This window comes from Nasonia vitripennis, chromosome 2 (assembly GCF_009193385.2).
Source record: "Nasonia vitripennis strain AsymCx chromosome 2, Nvit_psr_1.1, whole genome shotgun sequence".
NCBI classification, from domain to species: domain Eukaryota; kingdom Metazoa; phylum Arthropoda; class Insecta; order Hymenoptera; family Pteromalidae; genus Nasonia; species Nasonia vitripennis.
The window spans coordinates 26,919,343-26,943,159 of NC_045758.1; the positions used below are offsets into that span (position 1 = coordinate 26,919,343).

The 23,817-nt window shown below is 45.7% G+C and overlaps 1 protein-coding gene across 4 annotated transcripts in view; it reads right to left on the minus strand.

Annotated features, from left to right (window-relative positions):
* The window catches only part of LOC100677798 (dachshund homolog 2), a 218,506-nt gene that overhangs the window by 120,572 nt on the left and 74,117 nt on the right, over positions 1–23,817 (minus strand). For 3 of the 4 annotated variants that reach the window (XM_016982883.3, XM_016982881.3, XM_016982880.3), the window contains exon 2: positions 7,418–7,563. In XM_016982883.3, the coding sequence (XP_016838372.2) occupies positions 7,418–7,563 (146 nt within the window). The remainder of the gene's footprint in view (positions 1–7,417; positions 7,564–23,817) is intronic. The other variant, XM_016982882.2, reaches the window with a different exon arrangement.

Here is a 23,817-nt window from a genome sequence, read left to right on the forward strand (position 1 = left end):
TACAATATCCGTCTTGTTTGTATATAATATATATGGGCACACAAACTGTACACAAAGCCAGTGTACCACTACCAGCCGCGATTCACAAAAGTTAATTGAGTGGTTTGCGGTCCCAGCGCTAACGAGTAAATCGTCGTCGACGAGGGGACGAAAATATTCTTTCTGCTCGTTTTTTCTCGACTCGCGAGTGCACTCGGGGTATGAGTCAAAGCTTCATAAAAGTGTACGATGTATATTGCCCTTTTTTCCTACTTTACATTTTTGTTCCTCTTTGACAATCCTGTATGATGTGAATATCAGTTGGATAAACAAACAATTAAAATCCATGATCAAACTGACAGACAACCGCAAACAACGGTAAAAACCATATCTGCTGATCCTCGTTTCGTGCAGATCGTACAACTCGTTACTTCTTACAAGTATTCTTGGCTCTTATTAAGCGCGAATCCGGACGCTTCGCGGAATCGAATCCGCCTATATGTCCACAACTGACGAGATCAGCTGTGAACTCGAACGAATCGCAAGCCTTAAGCTCGTCAGTTTTCCGAGAATCGCCGCGAAAACGATCTTTTTCTCTCTCTCTTCTTTGATGTCTTCATTCAGCGCTGCTGATGAAAAAGTCGTCGCGAGTGTTTGTTATTGTATAAACGAGAAATAAGCAAAAACTGTGATGCCGCATAGTTCAATTTTTAATCCCTCAATGTACTTGTAGACGCGAAGACAGCTAAAACACAAATAACGAAAGAAGCTCAATATAAAAAGCGCGAAAATCCTAAAAAGTTAAGTACGATCGCCTGATTTACGGTGGCCAAGCCGTAAAACCATAACACTGTTACCGAAATGAAGAGGTTTAATGTACACGAGAGAAGGAGAGACCACTATACACAGCGACTCCGCTCGCGCTCATTCTGTTCTTTATTTCAGCTGTGGCTCTCTCTCAACTCTCGTAAAAACAATCAAGCGGCGCGTCAGGCCGACACACTAAACCTTGATTGCAACTGATGAGGAGCAGCACGAGAAAAACGACGGTACACAACAGGGCTGCAAAAAAGCTCAGAGTCTCGCACCCTCTCTCTCTCTCTCTCTCTCTTGCGCGATTTTCAGAAGTCGGCACTTCGCGGCACCAGCTGCCCTTATCTGGTGTTATAATTACGTACGAGGGGAGAGAACGCGTTTCTTTTTTCTTCGACGCGCTCGCGCTTTAATCGGCGTCGTATATTCCTGCAATGGCTCTGATTTACGCAGCCGGAGCTTGATTGAAACGCACGCGCGCTTTTTGCTACTGTCCTGCAGCTTGCCTTCGTTTGCCGCGTTATTACTTGCCGAGTGTTTACGCGCGTGCTGATGGAATATGCGAGTGTGCGTGGTTTAATTTATGTATATTAATTTTACTTCATCTTGCGAAATTTCATCATATCTTCATCAGTCATGAATGCGAGAAAGAGAGAGAAAGTCTGTAATCATGCTTGTAACGTCTTCATCGAGCTGACGCTGCGTTTACGGATTGTTATTACGCGGTAACGCGTGTGACATGCGATCGTAAATCGAGTAAGTAAAATTTTACTATTAAAATTTCGTGATTTCATTAACTATAATGGTATGATAAAATTGAATATACCTAATTACTGAAATCACACTTCAATTAAGCTTTGCACGCGAACCCGAAAACTCGGCACGAACTATTCGACTAATTATAACCTCCGCAAGCTCTTCTCTATGATACGCAACTCATCCAAAAAAGGACTGCTTAAGCAGCCCCGATTTAACACTCCGCCACGCACATATCCCAAAACAAGCGGACAATGCCGTAGACCGCAGAGAAGCTCTCCTCTGCAAACTGCGGACAGCCGGAGTGTGTGCGTGTAGTATTGTTATACGCGCGTGCGAATTCCCAGGGCGTAAACCGACCGCAGGGCGGCGAAAATTCCGAGCGCGAGGGAGAATAATTCAGGGTTGATTTTCGCATTTTCAAGCGGATTCGCGTGCGATATTTACCCCAAAATCCGCCTGTTTATACCCGGCCGCGTGTTATTCATCCGGTCTAATTACGCGCGGTTCGGGTGTCCGTTTGCGGCTGGTATATATGCTTGTGTGAACTTGGCCGGAATCGTGAGGGTATTTCTTTCTTTTTTTTTGACTTCGTAAACTTGGCGAACTCTCGTTAAATTATCTCAAACAAGGAACAGCATTGTTAGAGCTCTCCCGGCGTCGACGAGCGATAAAATATATTGTAAACTGTCAATTAATAAAAGTCGCGTTAACGCGTCGTTTGATGAATTGTGTGTATATACATACGCGCGTTGCTTGAACGGAAGAAAATAAACGGACAGACGCCTCGTTAAAGTCTCGGAGAGTAACAATCGCGCGGCGAAGGTGGACCCGAAAGGAGAGAAAGAATCGCAAAAGACAGGCTCGCCCTGACTAATTGACAAAGAGATAAGTGAAACTCCGCGCGTAGTCCTCTCTCTCTCTCTCTCTCTCTCTCTCTCTCTCTCCACGCCCTCGGATGTGCATTATATAGTTGCGTGAAGAAGATGAGAGAGAGAGGCTGAGTCGTTGTTTTGAATACGTTCTTTATTGTTTCTTTGTCCAAGCTCACGCAGATTCGCTCATTGTCTAGTCGCATTTGTATTCCAGTTTCAATATTCAAACATTATATAAAGTGCGATTCGACATTCATATGCAAAATCGTCAATAACACGAGTTATCGAAAAAAACACACACCACTTCCTCGGCGGCACGCACACTTGAATCTTCTCGAATAGACGCACAAGACAGAAGACACAAACGTCGCAGGGACAATTAGCCGACGGTTTCATTGGCCAGGACGACGCGGTATAATACGTCGCGTCGGAGCCGCGTAACCTACGACCGGTAACAGTTAATCAATCCTTTTATGAGCGCCGCGCAGCAACACCACCCACCCGCCCACACGAGCGAACGGGCGCATAATTCAACGCCGGCGGAATCGAATGAAACGACCAGAGAGAGAGAGAGAGAGAGAGAGAGAGAGAGAGAGAGAGAGAGAGAGAGAGAGAGAGAGAGAGAGAGAGTGGGAACGTACCGACTCTCCGCGCTTGTCTCTATGGGAATCGGTTTTATTTATTTATAGACTTCGGAGAGTCTCTGTCTCTCTGTCCATGGGGTATGCGTGCGTACTGGTTAATTGAGATTTGTTTGCTTTTGCATGATTGATTCCTTACGATTTGACGACGTGCTTGAAAGTCTGATAAGGCAGAGACAAGCCATTAATTACCAAAGGACAAACTCTATCGTTTTCTTGGGCGAGTCCTATAAAATGCGACGCGTATTTTTAATCAGCTGGGCATTTCGCGCGTTAATATCTGTACGTTCGTTCGATTTTTATACGAAACGCGCGCGAGCCAGGCATTTAACGCTCACGCAGTAAATCCGCGGGCTTTATTGCCTTGCGAGCGAGCGAGCGGACGACAAACAAAGGCAATACTTTGTACGACGCGTTTTAAACGATCGTCGCGCTATATTTGTCATCCGACTGATTATGTCGCTGCCGACGCCTCTATTAACTTTGTTAATGTCGTTTATACGAGGTGATTTTCACGAGAGAGACTGTGTGCCTACTCTCGACGACCGGTATAATTAAATCTCCGCGATCTAATGATCCTTCGGGTATAGATGCTTTGCTCTCGATTTCTCGGGATTTTTATTTATGCTAACGGAGTAGAGAGAGAAAGACATGCTCAATCAAGGTTGAAAACAATGGGATGAATTTATTTCTCATTCACTCGGTAGGATTCTGGATCAATTGCGAGTTTCAAGGGTTCTGCAGAGCCTGTTATAAAGGGTTCTACACTTCGTTTTCTGCAATTATACAACTGAGCCTAATAACTCGTTTCCCAAAGGCCGAAAAATTCCCCCATACTGTATACACCCCCGATAAAAGGTATGCCGCACCGCGCGCGTGCAACGTACAAAAGACGCGTCAAAACCGTGTCCGCCCTTACCTATACACCCGTATATAGTACGGCAGACCTCTTGATTGACTGACAAAACTAAATGTTTGGCCTGCTCATTGAAACACATCGTCGCAGTGAAAACAAAAACACGCGCTAGTCGGCCGCAATTTAACGCTGTCCAAACATGCATTTACCTGCTATGTAGAGAGCAAAGGGTAAGTGTCTGTCGGAAAGGTAAACGATTGCGGCCTCTAGAAAAAATATGCTCCTGCTCTAGTTTTCCGCCTACAGTAGAAATGAAAGCGCCGCAAAAAAGAGCGTACGCGTGTCATCGAGGGTGAATTACGAGACAATTATTTTACGCAGCCGCGCAGTATTGTTCGCGGGAACAATGTAGATACAATGATCTCCGATGTATACACGTATTCCTCAGTTTGTCGCGCGAAAGTCATGAAATTTATTCGTCCCCGTGCAGCCATAAAAATGATGCCAGAGTCGAGATTTCGGAAACAAGCGCGAGCTACAGCATACGCGAAGAGCCATAAATAACCTGTATATCTAATTAACGCGAATTTAAGTATCCCAATTGATCAAGAAAAGTTGGAAAAAGTATCGTGTAGCTGAATTCGCGTGTAGAGATGCAGCAGCTATAGCGTTCGATCTACTTTCCTCTTTATTCAATATCCCACGATGCAATTAACGAGCGAATAGGACTCCTAACTCTCTCTCTGTCTATACAGACAAGGCTCTTACACGTATGTATCCGCGAGAGATCGGATCTTGATATGGAAGCGCGTGTAATAAAGCAATAACGCTCGCAACAACCTATGGAGAGCTGCAGCACAATGCACGTTCATATCCCAAAGTCCGTCGATACACGCGAGCCGAACAATGGGAAAGCGATAGTCATCTGAGTTGTCTTTGGGAAATTAAAAGTGATGAGAAAAATAAATAACGTTCCCGATCGCCCCTGGACTGACAATAATATAGGGGGTGCTTCATCTTGTTCGATTCTCGCTGTATGTTTTATTGAAATAATCGTATGCGTATAATTCGATTGTTTTTAAAAAATAAGAGCTTTTTGTTTTTTCCCAATCGTAATCCCGCGCCCAGAAAAACAAACCGAAAAACACACGACCATACCCTTATGTACACTGCAGCACGCGCGAGCTCGCTACGTATACACACGCGCGTCCCCCTTTTCCTATAATACACAGTCTCTTACACGCCATTCCCCACAACTGTGCATCGCCGATAGGTAAACGCTTTCCCAGAGTTATCGCTTACAACTATACTTCGCCCCAATTCATCTCTCTCTTTTTTTCTTTCATCGGCTCTCGATCTCACCCTCGACTGCTGGTGGCTTTTTGGATTCCCGTGTGTTTCCTGCGCAGACGCATCAGTCTGTGCATTGCGCAGCGAACTCTGATTACAGTGCTTGTAGCGATCGCGGTACGTCCCTATAATGGCTCGTAATCGGCATCGATTCATCAGGGGCTTTTCATCTTTATCTACTTAAAAGCATAGTATCGAGTGTGTTTCTTTTTTTGTATCGGCTTTATGTGGGAGAAAGACTATTGGTTTCAGGTCGCGTGTACTCACGTCTTTTTCACGTCTGCACATTCTCTGTGTTTCGATGAGTAATGGGAGCGGTTGATATCTTGTTTTCCGGCAGTTTTAGGTGACGATCGATTTCTTTATTCACTGTATTTATGAAAATAATTGAGATTCGTAAAAAGCATAACCAAGGCACTCGAAACATCCAGCTGCGCGCACATAGTCGCGACCGTGACTCTCGGCTCGGCAATCGTAAAACAATTATACAATTACCGGCAGGCCGTATAATTAATCGGCCGGAGCCAACCGGCCGTTTCGACGTTTACCCCTGCGCGCATTTGGGTCCACATGCCGTGAGCAGAACGACCCTACTCGTACACACATTAATTCGACGGCAGCGGCAGCGGTGGCGGCGCGTATTTGCCCGTAAAATTGCTGGCGCACCGCTCCGTGATTATTTGCTTATACAATTTCCGAGAGTGAGAGAGAGTCCACTCGTTTGCTGCTAGTTTGCCAACGAACGCGATTACAGCCGGGCTCATAACGACGTTGGAACGAGATGCAGTATAAATGAACATTGCTAACTTTTCCGCGGGATCATGTCGCCAGCTCGGTTATCGGTAATTTTTTACTTTTATTTTCGGCTCTGCAGTGATGCGCTGCGGAAATTACGTTAGATTATATATCACGAGTACATACAGTAGACTGCGTGCTCGTGTATTTCAAAATAAAATTCATATTCGCAATTAACTTTCATCAAATTTACAGAGCGTCGCAACTTTGAAAATTTCAATCAGACCTATACGCACTCGAAAAATGGCAGCAAAGTCAACAGAAAAAAAAACCCGAAGCAATCGTCATCGGGCTTTGCGTATTTAAAATCCATTTAATTTAGCCGAAAACTCGGAGAGCAAACATCCGGCGGTGCAACGGGCAATCGAAACCTGCATACACACCCAACGACCGAATAAATAAAAACCTGCTGCAGCCGTCCACTCGAGAACGACCCTCTCTCTCTCTCTCTCTCTCTCTCTCTCTCTCTCTCTCTCTCTCTCTCTCTCTCTCTCTCTCTCTCTCTCTCTCTCTGCACTGGTCTGTAACGGTAATAATATTTTCGGAAAATTCAGCAGAGCGCACATTTTGGCAATTAATCGGCTATACCGCTGTGCAGTGCAACGCAGCAACTGCATCAGTAGCATTTGTTGACCGTGGATTCTCGCAGGAATTCGGGCCCGCAACCAAACAAGCGCCGCCGCCACCGCTGAGCTGCAACGCAGTTGCAGTTAATTTGCTCACTCCAAGTGCGTTTGATTCCCCTAATTAATTGATTGCTGGGGTCACGTCGTCGCCGCCGCCACCACCGCCGCCGCCGCCGCTGCGCGGATGGCAGTAATCAAGTGTGCGGCTGCATTGCGCTATGAGGGGACGATATCGCGTTACGCTACTGTCGTGCCTATGTGCGTATATGTATGCGTGTGTATATGCACTGTTTGTGACATGTACGTGTATAACTGTATATATGCACTGCCGGTGTGCTGCTGCAGTGACCATACCGCGAAACATTACTCGCGCGCACTGCGCCGGCCGCGTTTAATGTTCCGCGATCGCAACTTGAGACGAGACTCGCGACACTGTGCTTCATACTACGCTTAGAGCTGCCCGTCGTTGTGATGAGAGATGCCCGGTGATAGGTATACTGTGCTCTCTGCTCCGGTGGGCAACTTTGGCCTTCGATTTATTTGGATTATCAAATGGGTGTCGTTTATACATTTTAGTGATTGTCATTTGGTAAATTATGGTGTGCAGCTGGATAAAAGGGGAAATCACTGAAAATATTTTAACGAAAACAGCGACGACAACTGAAGTACTGAAAGTGGAAAAAGGAAAGGAGGGGGCATGAATATTGCATAAATATATAAACTCACCGAGATGTCCGTTCTCGTAGTAATCGCCATTGTCCAGGCGATGCTTCTTGAGTTGATGCGCGTGATGGCCAGCCGTGGCGGCCAAATGACTAGCGGCGAGGCTCAGGCTGACAGAGGCCCGCTTCGGTGGTCTCCCTGGCCTGGAGCTGTACAGTGGTAGAGAGTTACTGTGGTTAGAGACAACCGTCATCGAGGTAACGATTTACCCCGAGAGTCGCGGCAACACAACACTCATAGCTCTAATCCTACGTGTAATAGCCGTCGTACAGCGATGCGTTACTAAATCATACTGCGCACTTGATGTACAAGCGCGAGTTCTGCATATTTTGTCGAGCGAGTTGCTTCTTTTCTCGAATGCAGAGCTCGCGCTTTTTTTACACATGGATCTTTGTGCCTCGTATACCTTCTCGACTGTTCAGCACTGGAGGATGATAAACATTAGTGATACCGCGATAGAGCGTCAGAGAAATGAAAAATTGTCTTTGGAAGTCGAGAAAGCTGGCAGAAAGATCATTAAAGTGAGAAGAATAATTTCTAAAACTACTATGCATTGCACCGTTAATCTGCGTCGATCGTGCGAACGCTCCGAGAAAGAGGGACCCCGCGGAATGACTTGTGGAAATTCGTGTTTTCAGTGGAGAAAAAAGCGTTTACGCATCTGCCTGCTTATTATTTATTAGCTGATTATCTCACTACTCGTTTCGACGACTACAAAAATGTAACGTAAAAGTGTCGCTTTACGAAACAAATTTATGTATAATTTCAAAACACTCGTATAACGCACACGAGAGCGTTAAAAATGTACCGCCGTCATAATCACCGAAACTGGCTAATCTAACAGAGTCTGGGTAACGAGCAATCTCAGCGGATGATTAATATCGAACATAAACGAATTAACGCCTCTCGGAACACTCTCCTTCTCGCTCGTCGGCAAAGTCCAAAGGGGTACACACCGAAGAGAGAGAGAGAAAGAGAGCGAGAATAGAAGGACGCCTGGGAGGATTCCTTCATTTTTCATGGCGCTATGGGCGCCGCGTGCGCCAAAAACCCGAGGAAGCCGGGACCCGTTATTACACAACAAAAGAATGCGGCGGAGAGCGCATCTGAAAATCATCGACCCCTGGATACTGCATGCAGGGCCTCGTTTTCACTATAACATATACTCGCTCGAGGAACTTCTGTTGATGCCGATTCGCAACGATGTGCGTTATACGCTTGGGATGAGTTTTCCTTTTCACTGGAGGATTATGTCGGTATTTTGCTTTGTTTTTTTTCCTTGGGGGAGAGAGTTTTTTGGGCTATTGTACACAAGAGGCCGCGGACAATGGATTGATATCGGAATAATATTTTGGTTCGGAAAGGAAAGTAACGATAATTTTTTGGATAGAACTTCAGCGGTGAGTACTGATTTGTAAGAGTACAATTTTTTATCCCGACTCGGTCAGCCTTCATGCAACTGATGCTTCTTTCTTTCTTTCGTCATCTCTCTTCTTCGCCCCGGCCATTCCGCGCGAGAACTCCACTTGTCTGCCGCGCGTTCCCACTCCTTTCTTTCGTTTCGAACTGCCATGATGCCTCTTGACGCCTTTTTTCGTTTACAACTCAATCACGCAACCGTATCTCCGACGATTCAAGTGTCGGTGATCTTAACAAAATTTCTATAATTCATTCGTTTATTACAAACAATTTTTTTCTCAATCAACGCATGTACTCATTCGCAATGAAAAATTACATTATTCTTAATCTCTCCCCGCTTCGCTTTCGATCCGCACCTCACCGCCTCGTGCTCCGGTTTGCATATAGCCGTTCCGTTTCTCGTCCCCGGCGGCGTCTCTCCGAATATACATATCCCGGCCGCGAAGACACTGCTCGACTCGCGCGATTCCTTCCACAGCGCACACATACAGGACTCAGTTATTCCTCTTCGCCTTCTTCTTCTCATCCTTTCGTTGGTTATAACGCCGCGCGCTGATCTCTTAAACCGTTTAGCTTCGGGTTACACCGAAAACAACGAACACACTCAAACGCTTAGCGTACGCGTACCTGTATAATGCGCACTTGTTTGCCTTCGATATTTATTGCGCGCGTCTCTCTTCTTTCTCTCTTTCGAGGCCTACGCACTTTTCGATCGAAGACAAACGAGTGATTTGCGCGAGGAATGATAATCAGACAATGCGGTTATTTATCGCTCGTAAATCCGTAACGAGAGAGATTATTATAACGACGAGCAAACCGCTTCTTTTTTTTTTTTTCGTTATAACCGTGCACGCCTTGAAAAGTGTCTTGTTCAATAGAGCGCGTTTTATTTTTTAATTGGAATATATCATCCAGATTAACATACTATAGAAATTCACTCTACACAACCGAATGCGAAGATAAGTCTATGTATCCATCGCAACAGCAAATTTCGTAAGCAATACACTCCTATATATAATTCAGCGGCGATTTAACGCACACTGGCGGCAGAAATAAATGACTCCTCGCTCGGCCGAGTTGCATGCAAAGGTATACATATCGCTCAGATCTTATCAAGCATCATCGGGGTGTAAAACCAGATCGCTTGCGAAAATTCGCGTGTACACATTTCGCAACGGCGATACTCTCTCTCTCTCTTTCTCTCTCTTCGGGGCGCCCACGTCGACTTTGGAATGAGACAATCGTCTCCGCGCAAAAGGCCCGAGGCGTTCGCGCGGTGCCTTTATTGAAAATTATTCGCGGCGTCGAGTCGTTTGTTTCTCTCTCTCTCTCTCTCTCTCTCTCTCTTTCTCTCTCTCTCTCTCTCTCTCTCTCTCTCTCTCTCTCTCTCTCCCTTGGCGGTGTAATGATAACCGCGCACGAGAGACTTTGTCCCACGCGATATTGTGTGTACACGGCGAGCGAGGAATTGTTTGCATTGTTAATGTTTTCATCCGAGATTTAATGCGTTCATTAAAAGACTGCGGAGGAAAACTAGGCGGAATTTCGAGGGGGTTGTGCCTGTAATCGTAAATTTGATAGAGACTATAGTCGCCAGGATCATTGACAATGGATTGTTTTTCTTCGCGGAGCTGAGTGAGAATGAATCGTCAATCACGAGTTTACGTTGGGAAATTAATGATTATACATCAGACACCGCGCTGTATAAAAATTATTGTTTCTCAATAAACGAGAAAGTTTCAAAACGTTCGTACGTACAAAAGAACAGAGAGCATCGTCGGGCAGAAAAGAATTCTAGAAACGGTATGCAGATTTCTCGAAACCCTCGCGCGCAGGCGCAATAACTCGCGGATTAGCTGTAAAAATCGCGTGCGAGCGAAGAGCAGGGGACATAGCTATGTGTGTAGGGCCAGCGCAGCAGCTGCAGCGCGATTCTCCGCCTTAATGACCGCCAGCACCGGCCAGACGCGCGCCGCCGCCGTTGCTGCTGCGGAATGAGAGAAAGCGGCGGAATATGCCGACACGTGTGCGCTGTTGGAGAACAAGTGTGCACGGAGGAACGTAGAAAGTTATCGGATCGCTGGAGAGTTTTTTATTTTCGAAAAAGCGCTTGTTAACTGCAAAACAAATTAATCTACGCGAACAATCGAAGAGTTTTCAAAATATTCGCGAACGATGATTTCTAACAATTTATCCCCCTCTTACGCTTCAACAAGATAAACATCAGGAGAACGCAAAGTAGTAATTTCTCAAGACATTCACAAAACGCTTCGCAGAACAGAAGAGACAGTCGATGCGCGCAGCCGGCCTGCAGTTCTTGACCCGGCTCATCCGCAGCAGCACAGAGCGATGAATTACACTCCTCGCACAGTGTGTAATAAACGTGCGTATATGATTGCGTTCTTAAACGGCCGATCGATCGATCGGATCTCCCTCAAAACTGCCGCGATGTTAAAGTGCGGCTCAGCTGCGGCTCGATCGATCACTGCGGCGCATTCACAGAAACCTCGCGATCTGCACGCACCTATAAGTATCATAATACGAGAGCGTGCGAGTCGAGCATTTTTCCGAGCCAGGAGATCAAACGGTGTTTCGCGCGCCCGTAAGAGATAGAGAAGCGTGCGAAAGTAGCGATTTCTGGTGTAATTAGCCGCGCTTCCATTCGCGGGAGGTTCGATTGATTAATTAATCGAGCGCGCGCGTGGACTATCTCTCGGTTTTGCATGAGAAAACTTTCGTTTCGACGATTTTTCAGCGACCGTTTTCAGAGGATCCCGCGCAATTTCGCCGCCGCGATTTTCGATATTCTAATGGATTTAATTACAGCAGCAGACTCTGTGCGTTAATTATCAATTTAGGAGAAAGTTCGCCGGGTCTGAATTAAAAATAGTGTTTACTAGGTAGTACCGCACGTGAGCGAGCGCTAATTGATTAATCAGCCGGATTAAAAATTCAAAAGCGCGTGTACACTCTAAGAAATAAAGCAATTACAATGCGGACTCTCCCAGCGCGTTTCAATCCGCTGGAAAAATAAATAATAAGCTGCTGTACAGCGAATCATTTGTCTGAAAAATTAATTTCTTTCAACGCCGCGACTGGTTGCCCGCGTGCTTTATGCGTTCGCGAACAAATTGCTGCACCCGTTGATATATACATTTGTACGTTTAGATGTAAGTGTTATTACCTGCAAAAAGAGTTCTCCTCATAAATAACAAACGCACTGGCGACCATTTCCATATTAATGCTGCTTTTATAAAATCTATGCGCGAAAGCCCGAGCCGTATACGCATATCAAGCGAGCTCTCCTAGCGACTATAATAGTCCGAGCTCGCGCTCAGATGCTCGCGTTCCTTTATTTCGCCGTCCCAACGTGTAATCAGATGTGAGCGCGAGCAGGAGCTCTGCAGAAAGAGAGGGAGAGAGAGATACGAATGCTCGAGCCGATTATACTATTGCGGCCTGCGGCGGCTGCGGCTTTCCACGGAAGCGGTCTCCCGTAATTAAGACAATTAAGGTACTCGCTATAAATCACACCGACTCTGCTCATCTACTTAACTTTGTATATCGTGATCGGGGATCTCTTTTCTAAGTCTTTTTCTCTGCTGCCTGTGTGCGGTTGCGGCTGTGTGCACTGCGCGCCAGTATTTTGCTTTCCAGTTTTGGTTTTTCTTGCTGTTTTAGCTCGCGGAACTTTTGCCGGTATATATTGCAGATGCGCCGCGGTGATTGATAAAATGATGATGGGTTGAATAGGAGGAGGAGGAAGAATGGAGTTATGAATTGTGCATAAATGTATAATATGATAACAAGTGTTATTTTTTTTCCTTTTCCACCGTGCTCATAGAAAATTGATTTTTAAAAAACGTTCCAACAGTCCATGGTCGTATCTAAAAAATTTAATGATTATTCCAAAAGCCGTTATAAAAACGCAGCAACAATAGTAACTCTTTTCATTCGCAAACGTTTAAGACGTCTCATTTCCAACCTTCACTTCCTCCCAACATCGCACACGCGTACAGGTACAATCCGAGGGCGCCTCTTTCTTTTCCAGCTCCTCCTAATCTGTCTCTGCATCTTACTCCTCGCTTTCGTTTCTTCTCCTTTTTTTCAGCTTCTCTCTTCCTCGCCGCGTACACAACACGCGCTGCTCGCGCGCGCGTTCCGCACTAGCACGGACCCGTTGATTTATGTACCCGGGATTTAGCTCCGCCGAGCGCTGCACCGTTTAACGCTCTTCGCGCTCGCGCGATTCTATATATCTGTTCTGCCCATCGAAATCGTCGGGATGTGTGACGTTTTGAGCACGTGCTTTTTGCCTACGCTCGGAGTTATTGCGAGATGGTAGTCATCGTCTTGTAATTACGCAGTGGGCTTTCGTAAGGAGTGGATTAATTGCGAGCTCGCTGCATAATTAGTTAGTTACACGCTGTATAAAAAAACTTGTGAAAAATGAAAAAGAATAATATTCAAACGTTAAATAATTCAGAACTCAATATCGCGAAACTCTCTCGCGCAGCAGCTGCAAAAACTCAAAATCAATAGTCAATCTCGCGAAGCTCGCGCACGGGAAAGCTCATTTCTCCCATTTTTCTCCATATTCGCGCGCGTCCCGCGCATCATTATCTCCGAATAAAAAAACACACCGCGTGCTCGTGTATACGTCGTTTGTTGCATTTTGCAGCGGAGAAAAGTCCCGTCGCGCGAGCGCGCGATGTGCCTATGCAAATTTCCATTGATTGGCCATAAAGAACCGTAGGCAGTAGCAGTGTGGCAGCACGTCCTGTCGGTATCGATTTTACGTCCTCGGCAACGACACAAGCCGCATTTTTACACACACAAATTTTTTTATCCCGCGCCCGCGCGCGTTCGTTATGCTACCTTTTATTTCTCGTCATTTGCCACTGCAGAAATTGGGAGCGAGAGAGAGAGGGGGTTGGTAGAAGAACAAGGGTGCAGAGCGCGCGCGAGAGAGAGGACTCATAAATTGTCAATTTCGAAGTCAATTTGCCCGGGCTTACCAATCGGCTGCCGGTTAATTTCAAGGTGAATTGTGTCCAATATGGGTATATTATTAATGGCTCGAGCGAGTGAGAGAGAGATGCCGAGGGTGTGCAGCGCAGCACATACAGAGAGAGAGGGTAGTGGCAGTAGCACACTTGGAAGGGGTGCGGCAACCCCGTTTTCGTCCGCGCTCGCTGCCCAAATCTATCGCTCAGGGCGCGTATGTATGTATACGTGATTGCGTTACTTTGCGCCTGATGCTATGCACTCGAAAACGTCATTCTCGCTACACGTATACTCTGCTGCTGCTGCGATAAGCTCGTGCAGCTATGTGTATGATGTATGTGCGCGCGCGAGCAAGAGCTGAATGTATGTATTGTGAGCCCCGATGCGATTGTTAAAGATCTCGATGTTCGGCTTTCATGCGCGTGGGTGCAACGATGGGAATATTAACGACTTATATAGCGATTGATACGGCTTTGATTGTTGGAGCGGAGGAAATTGCTGTACGGACGTTGATTTAGGAGCTGGTATGAATGTCTATGCCTATATTATCGATGCGACTATTGTGACGCGATTTTGCAAAATTATAATCGATTGTTGGAACGCTGCAGACTCAAGGACATTTTGGCTATGCGCGCGTTGAGTATGCAAATATCACGTGCCTTTTCTGGAATGCGGCAACGCGAAATTTATGAATCTTGACATTATCCGCGCTGAAACAACATCCTGTGCGCTACCGTCTTCCGCGAGCAAACATTTCGCGCGAAGCACGTTACACTCAACCAAGAGGAATCTCGATGATTCATTGCATTCCCAACTGAACGTTTTTTTAATTTAAAAAACTATACGCCTGAATAAAACAGTGCGTGTTGTTGAAAATGCAGGCAAAGCCCGCCGATAAAAAATCGTTCTCGAATCCACTGAAGCATCAAAGCCATACCAAACGGACCGCATCTTTTCGAATCATTCGCCGAGTAAAAAGGCCTTCCGGCACCGTCCGAAATCGGCTGTCCGGTCCCCCTCACCCTTACGCATACTTTCCATCCCCTTCGCTTTTTTAACATTCATTCGACGCGAGTTTCGTCGAGTCAGGTCGCGCTACTACATCTGCCCAAGTGATACGTGAATTTTCCTGAGAGAAGAGAGAGAGAAGGAAAGAACGGGTGACTCCGAAAAATCGTTCTTCCCTCCGAGACACACGTACACGTACACGTGTACACGTGTGTATAAGCGGTCCGCTGCCATGACTATTAACCCCCTCGAGGCAATTGCACATTCCTCGGGGAATGTGGAGCACTTATCGATCGGAGGCGAATGAAGGGAGCGCATGTTTATTATGTTACCGCGAGCGTATAAGCCGTGTGTACGTGTGTGTGCAAGGAGAGCGCGGCAGTCGAGCGGAAGAAAAAAAGAAGAGCAAGAGAGCGCGCGAGAGAGAGAGAGAGAGAGAGAGAGAGAGAGACCGGACGTTTAACTAAGATTGCCGTTTCAGCGATCGCGAGGTTGCGTTTTTTGCTTCTTCTTCATTCTTCTTCTTCTACTTTTTGCGTCCCCGAAGGAGAAGCTTCGAAATTCTTGATTGCCCGCGTGTACTCTCGGCTGATTGTGCATTACTCTGATAAGCTCGCGATATCACATAGGCGAAAAAAAAATTGTGTATAGAACAGAAGCGGGGAAACTTTCGAGTGTACTTTTCAGCCCTTCTTTTATCCCCCCACGCGTTATCTGGCCCCTTCGCAAAGCTTGGTCGCCTGCAATTCGCGTCATAACAACGACTTCAATTTTCGTCAAGAGTCTCGCGCCATTATCGTCACTCCCTACATCTATACTATAGAAATGACGCACCTACAGTAGTATAAGAGAGAGAAAAGCAGAGCAAAGAGAGAAAAAAGATCGACTTCGATTTCCCGCTTTATAAACTTGATTGCCGCGCAGTGCCCAACCGGCCGGACTATATTTTCCAAATTATAAATTTTTACGACGCGGCTTTATATCCTTTTCTCTTCGATGTAGATACGCGACTGACCCTGTGCGTCTCAGATATTGGATTTGTCCGATTTCACGGATCGAACGGAAAGGTATATCGGCCCCTTTTTCCGAACGCGGACGCTCGATCGCCTTTTTTATTTTATTGACGATCGTGCACACGCGTCTGTTGGGTGTTACGGACTTGAAATCAGAGTTATATTGCTTGTGGTGTTTATCGAGTATGACAAATTTTTCGGTTCAGCTTGGGATTTTTTTCTCTTTTATATATAAGTTTTTACACTGTGATCTTTTTGTGCCTTTTTTCGAAATAATTTTATTTAGAATTTTCATCCGACAACACAGTCTCGAATAAATTAGTCATCTCACTCTGAGGTTCATCCAAATCTCGAAATAATACGCAAAGTCGCGCGTCGAACTCTAAGCGTAAGTAAGTAAGTATAAGTCTCTCGAAAGGCGCAAGGAAATAAAAAGCGAGAACCTCACCCTTCCCCAAGAGGTCGCGCGCGCCGCGAGATAAGTGTACAGAAAATAGGAAGAAAGTGCAACGAGCGTGAAAGATGCGATTTCATCGCTTTCGCTCCCCGACGAGTCCTTCGTACTCAGCTCCCACTCTATACGCTTCGTACACAACTATAAAAAAGAGAAAAAGAAGAAGGAAAAACCGACGACCCAAAGAAGCAGCCGGCAGCTATCCGGCTCCCCCCTTTTACCCGACTGTAGTAGTAGACGGAAGGAATATTTTCTAATAAGCACAATGCAAAGGGAAAGGGGGGAATGTGGCGTGCACAAAAGAAATCTCGTCTCACTCTCTTTCGCGAAGAGGAAAGAAAGACGTATAAGGGAGAGAGACTTATCTCTCTTCGGGTAATATTGGATTAAAACTTACGCCTCTTCTCGCTCGCGCAATATGTTATTTTTATTGCTCTCGTGCAGCTTTGCATAATATTTCGCTGGGGTGGCTTCGCCGCCGCGCGATGGCTAATTTTAATTTTTACGCGGTGCTTCCTCCTGCGGCTTCAGTTTATTTATTAATGCAGCGTCGTCGCCGCAGCTCGAGTTTCGGAGCTGAATCAGAGTAGAGCGAGCGAATGCGTAATTTCGCGAGGATATAACGCTCGATGGTTTTATCGCGATTAAAATTTGATTGAACAGTGAGTTGATTATTATAATTTTTATTCGGTCACTAAACATGGAGGATCATCATGTTTGCGGTATAATGTTTGATCAGATCTTTACTACAAAAAAAATTTTCCTGCAAAGAATTCCACGCATCACGCATCCACATAATTCAAAGAGACGAGCGATTCCCATAACAATTTTTCTATTAGAAGCAAAGCCATTAAAGGAAATTGCATCTCTTCCCATTTCCCCAATTTCCGTACTGACCCTCTCTCTCTCTCTCTCTCTCTCTCTCTCTCTCTCTCTCTCTCTCTCTCTTTCTGATTCATTCCGGAGAAAGAGAGGAAATAAACGATATCTCAATCGTCCGCAGCCGCGAAATGTATACACACATACACGCGGCGCCGGTAAAAAAGTGTAGACGGGCACGCGATATTACACTCGACGCCGCGCTTGAGAGCTGGAATAAAATGAAAATAAAAAACTCCGGCACGCAGCAGAGTGAGAGAGAAGGAGTTAGGTGTGTGTAATCGGAAAGCTTCCCGCACACGACTGATTCCGAGAGATATGCCGAGAGAAGTCCATCTCGGTATACGTGTAAAGAGATGATGGAGGGGAGTGTATTTTTGGAGTTCTATATCATACATAGTGAGAACGAAGAGAAGCTTTTTTAGATGTAATCGATTTTCTCGTATTTGAGTGATTCTGATCACGAGATGATGTAGTCTATAGTTGAGTGCAATAATAATCGACGGAAGGTCTCGAATGTAAAAAGAAAATTCGTGCGCAACAATGAGTAGAATAGAACAATGGGATATCGCGAAAAAATTCTAATTATCGAGCACCTAATTAACGATCGAATAAAGAGAATAACAATAGATCACTGATCGTCAGCATCGTCAGGCTGAGAAAAAAAAACGATTATTCCGCTGTACATACACCAGCGATCGCAATTATCTTGTAACGCCGCAAATCGAACCATAAAATAATTCCTAATCATATACGCGTTATACTCGAATCGGAACCAGCATCCTTCCCATCTAACTAAATTAAGTTCTCAAAGAGCCCGTACATATACAACGGCACATTGAATCCTCGATTCGCGCAAGCTCTCGCTGATAGGCGTCACACGCGCATAAACCATCGCACGCAGCTGCGAGCAGACATTTAATTATAATTTCTCGTTCTCGGCTCTCTTCTCTGTCGCTACCAACAGCTATATACTCGTCGGCTGCACTCGAGAGATAAGCGATCTCGCGCGGCAGCCTATAGTAGGATGGATATGCGCGTGCGCGCGATTCTCCAATTATTCCTCCCGCCGATCGGGCCGTTCCCCCGGAAATAAAGCCGCCGAGTCCGACTGCAGCCGTAATGCGCTTTGGCTCTTAATTAAGAGATCATTACAGTCACGAAGACGCGAGCGCGTGAGTTTCCACAATTGAACGATGGATATAAGTATCACTTTCATCAGCCTGATGTACTTTATTTATAAAAGCGAATCTTAATTTGTCTATAAGATAGTTTTTCGAAAAAAAAAAAATTAAGAATGCGGGAGTCGAAAAAGCGAAGCCGTTTCACCGTTTCCTGGTATATGCATGTACTCCTCCTGGCGCCTCTCCTAATTAACAGGTGCCCCGCATTCTCGCGCGCTCGCAAATATAATCGCCCCCCTCGATCTGCTTTGATGTTTATTGTCAGTCCGCGCGAACGCGAAGACTGTAAAATACGATGATAGATGCATACCGCGCCGAGTGTATCATTTCGATGTTCGCGTGTTGCAGAACTGCACTCGCGAACGGAAAAATATACGATCGTATGCGCAAAAAAAAAATACGGGAGAGAAAACAATGCGAGTTCTTATTGTTGCCTCGTCATAAATTTCCTGAGAGAGGAGAGAGAAAATGCATGATATGCACGCGGCGTTTAAAATGTATCCTTTTGCGGCAATAAAAGCGGCTGCAGTGTACATGTATATATGCTTTTTATTGCCTGAGACTGTTCCGGAGCTTCCAATGCCGGCGATTACACCGCTGAGCTGAAGCGGATGGATTTGTGTCGTATATAATTTAATTAGAGAACTTGTTCTGCGAAATAAAACTTATTACTTTCAACTTATATTCTCGTAATCGCAACCGCACAATGAGCAGTAAAAGGCAATTACTGCAGTACTTTAAAATTTTCATCGCACAGGAAAGAAGTAACTTTGAAAAAATCTACGCTAAGTAACCCCAGGCACGAAAGAATCGTAAAGATTTATCTCGAAAATTGCAATCAATCCTCCCTCACTCCCGTACACTCGAACCGTTTTGTCTCTCGATAACCGTTAAATCGAAACGCGCGTGAAATGCACTCGTAAAGCTCCTGCAAAGAAACCTCCCCCTCTCCGCCCCTCCCTCTCTCATTTCAATATTTCCACGATAAATCCGCGCAGCTTTTTACGAGGGCCCCGAGCGCGTGGAATAAATAAATGAAAACACACATACAGAAGAGAGAGAGGCGCGAGCATTGCGTGCGTTGCTTTTACGAGCGCAGACGGACAAACGAGCCGCCACCGAGTGAGCAGAACGTACACGGCACACACTGTCCAACTGTCCGCGGCGATCGGGATGCGATTGTTCGGAAGGGACACACTCGGGCTTTCGGTGGTGCTGGGTAATAAAAGGGCTGATGGAGTTTTATTGTTCATAAATTAACGGGATTCGAGAGATTTTACGATTGCTTTTTTCAACGAAATTCGAGCGACGTTATTATTATTATTTTTATATACATTGCGCTAATTCTAGTATAGGTATATTTCTTCGTGAAGGGAGATTGATTCATCGTCGAGTGTGTGTACAGACGGCACGTTGGCATCTTCAATTTAGAAATTTTCAAATCGAAGACGCGGAAAGCAAAAGATGGAACACATCCTTTGCTGGTGTATATAAGAGGTAATCCCGCGAGCAGCGAGCGGTCCAAATTGGCAGGATTACGCGCCGGCGTTCGTCTGAGAGATATACACACGTTCTCAGCTCCTCTGCCGAGATTGCCTGGGATTACACGTGTGCAAACACCTCGGCGACTCGTTTACTCGGCTTTCCTCTTGATTATTCCTCAACTTTCGATTTCTCTCCTGTACGCATGCGTGTGTATGAACCGGATATTCGCTTATATAATTCACTCGATTCCGTACGAAAGCTCGGAAATATTTGACAAATGGAGGAAAGACGGAGGGGTGAATCACTAATTACATCCGAGGCAAAACGTGCTTTTAAATATGATTTCCAAGGGCGATAAAAGCTCGGCGGCGCGTAACTTTCCTTCTCTTCGACTCCTTCGACTATATAATTCGGCGACTCCCCCTTGTTTTCCCTAATACCACTTCGTACGGAGAGAGCTGACGCTTCGACTTCGCTCCGTCTCTCCCGACCGTGAGTTCCACTTCGATGCCGAACTTTCGTTTTATGTTATCATCGTTTTCGAAAAATATGTAGCCGATTATCGACTCAGGGTGTTATCGTATCTCTCTCTCTCTCTCTCTCTCTGGAGGGCGATATTAAATCGACTTTTTGAATATCGTCGCTTTAATGCTCGAAACGTGACACACGCGTACGATGAGACACTACTACAAATAGAGAAGCGGCACCGCACATATCGGTGCTGTAAATACAAAGCGAGCAATGCAGGACACACGTTGGTCTGCGGTTGGACCCCGATACCTTTGCGGTCAAGCTGACCATGCCGACTATGCGTAGGTGCGCTTATGATATGTTTGTACACTCGAGCCAGCTACAAAAGCCTGTCGGCCGACAGACCAAAGGATCTTTAAGAAGCTTGGGGTGAGGAGACCTCGTTTCGTTTCAGTTGCTGGCTTATACTTAGCGCCTATACTTTTCTCAGCTTCTGGGCTTTAAAGCTAGATCGTTTTCCTTTCCTTTTAACACGATTTATATTTTTTTTAATTCAAAATTGAGATAAAGACGATAATAGATTTGTCGAACACGACACGTAAGACGATCATTGCATAATAGAAAAGACCAGGCAAAATTTCAAAACACCGTTATATTCACACGCGCATGCGATTACGTCACTCGCAATTTCGAGTAAATAATTATTGCCCAACGCAGCGAAATAAAAAAAAAAAGAAGCAATCTATTCCTCACAGCTATCCACGCACGAGATATATCCGACCTACAGCATTGCAAAATCGCTCAAAAACAACTCACCAGTCCGATACTGCACACACAGCAAGTATCAAACTCACATTATCTCTCCCGTTATAGAGTGCAGCACATATGCATGTAATAAAAATAATAATTACCTTTCCACGCGCGCGCATTGCTCACTCGGCAATAAGCCAGGCGTAACGCGATTGTTTCGCGGAGTTAAGCCGTGCACGCGGCCGTCAAGGCCGGCTCCGATTTTCGCGCCCCAGAGGCGACCAATCGAGATGAATTAGGCGACCGATTCGTCAGACTCGCCTACGCGTGCTTTCCTCTGACTCTCTGCGTACACAACTCTATATCTATACGGAACTTTTGTACGTGAGACGCCCGATTTTTTCTCGCGGGATTCCTTCACACCTTGTCGATCAGTCTGAACGTCAGGCGGATCGCTATCGAACCGGATAGATCAACACCGTCTGCATATTTTCCTCTCCTCCGTTATACATGCCGTATGCGCTCATAAGCTTCACGTAGCGCAAGACTGCCGCGCACTTGGCCATTGTCTTTTCGCGTTCCAGATAGATCGAGCGCGGTGTTTCTTTTTTTTCGTGCGAGCTGCTGTCGAGCTGCGTTGCACTATCGCGCGAACCGATTTATATGTAGTCGTTTATGTGCACCTCGAGGCTTTCGATGCATCTCGGCTTCTCGAATCGCGGGTAATTATTCACAGTAGGTCATTCGGTAATCTGTATCCGTTTATCGGATATAAAGAGAGAATTTTTTCTCCAGATGCATATGAGGCCGAGTGTGAAGGTTAAACGCGAGCACGTTCGTGTTCGTATTTTTTTTTTTATATTAAAAGCTTCGATCTCTATCTTCACTGCCGAGATGAAAAAAAAAACCCATTCACCACATATGCTCCAAGTTTCACGAGTGTATGAAAAAAACACCCCGTATGAATACATTCCGACTACTAAAAAATCCCTCCGATGCACTTCACCCCGTCCTTCCAAAATAATAATCCGAACAGCCATCACGTCCAACTGCACGCACTCTGTATAACACTATCGGGTTCGAGGCAACTTGTCCAGTCGTCGGAATTAAAGGGATGAAATCGTACAGGGGCGAGGGTGTACAGTGTGTATACATATAATATACGCGCATAACAACAGCAGTAGTGGCATCGACGTATGCACATTCGTATACGGACGCTTTATCTTAATGCCGAAATCAAATCATCTGCGGAGCATGGAATTAGAGACGGCATTACGGGCCTATCAGCGCATATGCACCCGGCTGCAACAATGCGAAGAAGGGCGCGCCGAACAATGCCGGGGAAATACGAGAATGTATATATACGTTTGTATCTGGACGATATTACGGATATGGCGACCCTATACGTGTGTGCGCGCGTGTGTGGTTTTTTTCCTTTTGGGGAAACGGCTGGAGATGGAGAGGCTGTCATCGGCTATTTGGGATGTACATATCTCTGGAGGGAATGACGTTTCCCTTTTTGACATCATTTTTCTTTTTTTTTCTTTTCACAGTTATACCTCGACAAAAAAAAATATTGCAACGACTTTATTTTGTACAACTATAGTGTACATCAAGGGAGAAAAGTCTTGAAGCTTGTTATCAGAAAATTGCCAGCACTCGTGCTGCAATCGTAAAAACTATCAGCATAAACGTAATGTAGCCCGTGTCGCAGAAGCGCAGAAAGAAAGTTGAAGCGAGCAGGAAACTTCTTAATTCCGTCGTTTCGTCGGCCGATTACACGACGACTATACTCTCACCACCGCAATAAGGATTTTCCATTCCATCCCGTACACTTCTCCCCATTTTTTCTTCTCGTCCCGCCGCGCGCTTCTTGTATAAACTAATTTCCCGTAGCGTTTCAGGCTCTTCTCTTCATCTGCTGCTCTCTCGGGCTGAACAATTGAATTCTCTCGTTCGCTTCTCTTTCTCTCTCTCTCTATCCGTTTGTATCAAACATTTACATTTATATTTGAATAATGGAGAAATAAAGAGACGGCGCCTCGCGGACTTTTGCTCTCTCCGCGCCCGCGCGCTATTATACATTTTTAAGCGCTCGCGGCGCTTTTTATTCGGCGCCTGTTGCCGTCTCGCCCTCGCGAGTTTCGTGTATACATTTATAAGCGGGGTTATGATCTTTGCGCGAGCGCGGGGAGAGAAGAAGCGCGCCCGATAAAATAACGGGCCTTATTAACATTTAGATAAAGTCTGCTGGAGTGTACGCCTACTGCCTTGTTATATGCGGCTTTTTACGTGTTCTTTCTTTTTTAGCTGCTTCGAGCTCATGACGATTTGGTCCTTGATATATTACCTTCAACGAACGACGTCCAAATTACGATTTAGACGTCGTTACGATACGAAGTATTACTAACGAAAGTATAATAAAAACGGAAACATTATTTACCCAACGAGCGCGAGAATAGTCTCACAATAGAGCAACGCGTGTAGGAAAACAGTCGTATCTCGCGCCGAGCGCGTCGTGTTGACTGACGGCGTGAAACACACAGCGAGGGAGAGATTATAATCGTCAGCGCAAACTCGGTCTTCCAGAAATATCGCAATCCCCCTTTTCCCGCGCGGCCATAATTCGGTCGAAGAAATCGCATTCCCGCATTCTTTTCTAAACTCGCAGCTGCACGCACTTGTTGTTGCATCTCCGTGTTATCTTTGCATCGGCGCGGGCGTCCGCTATTT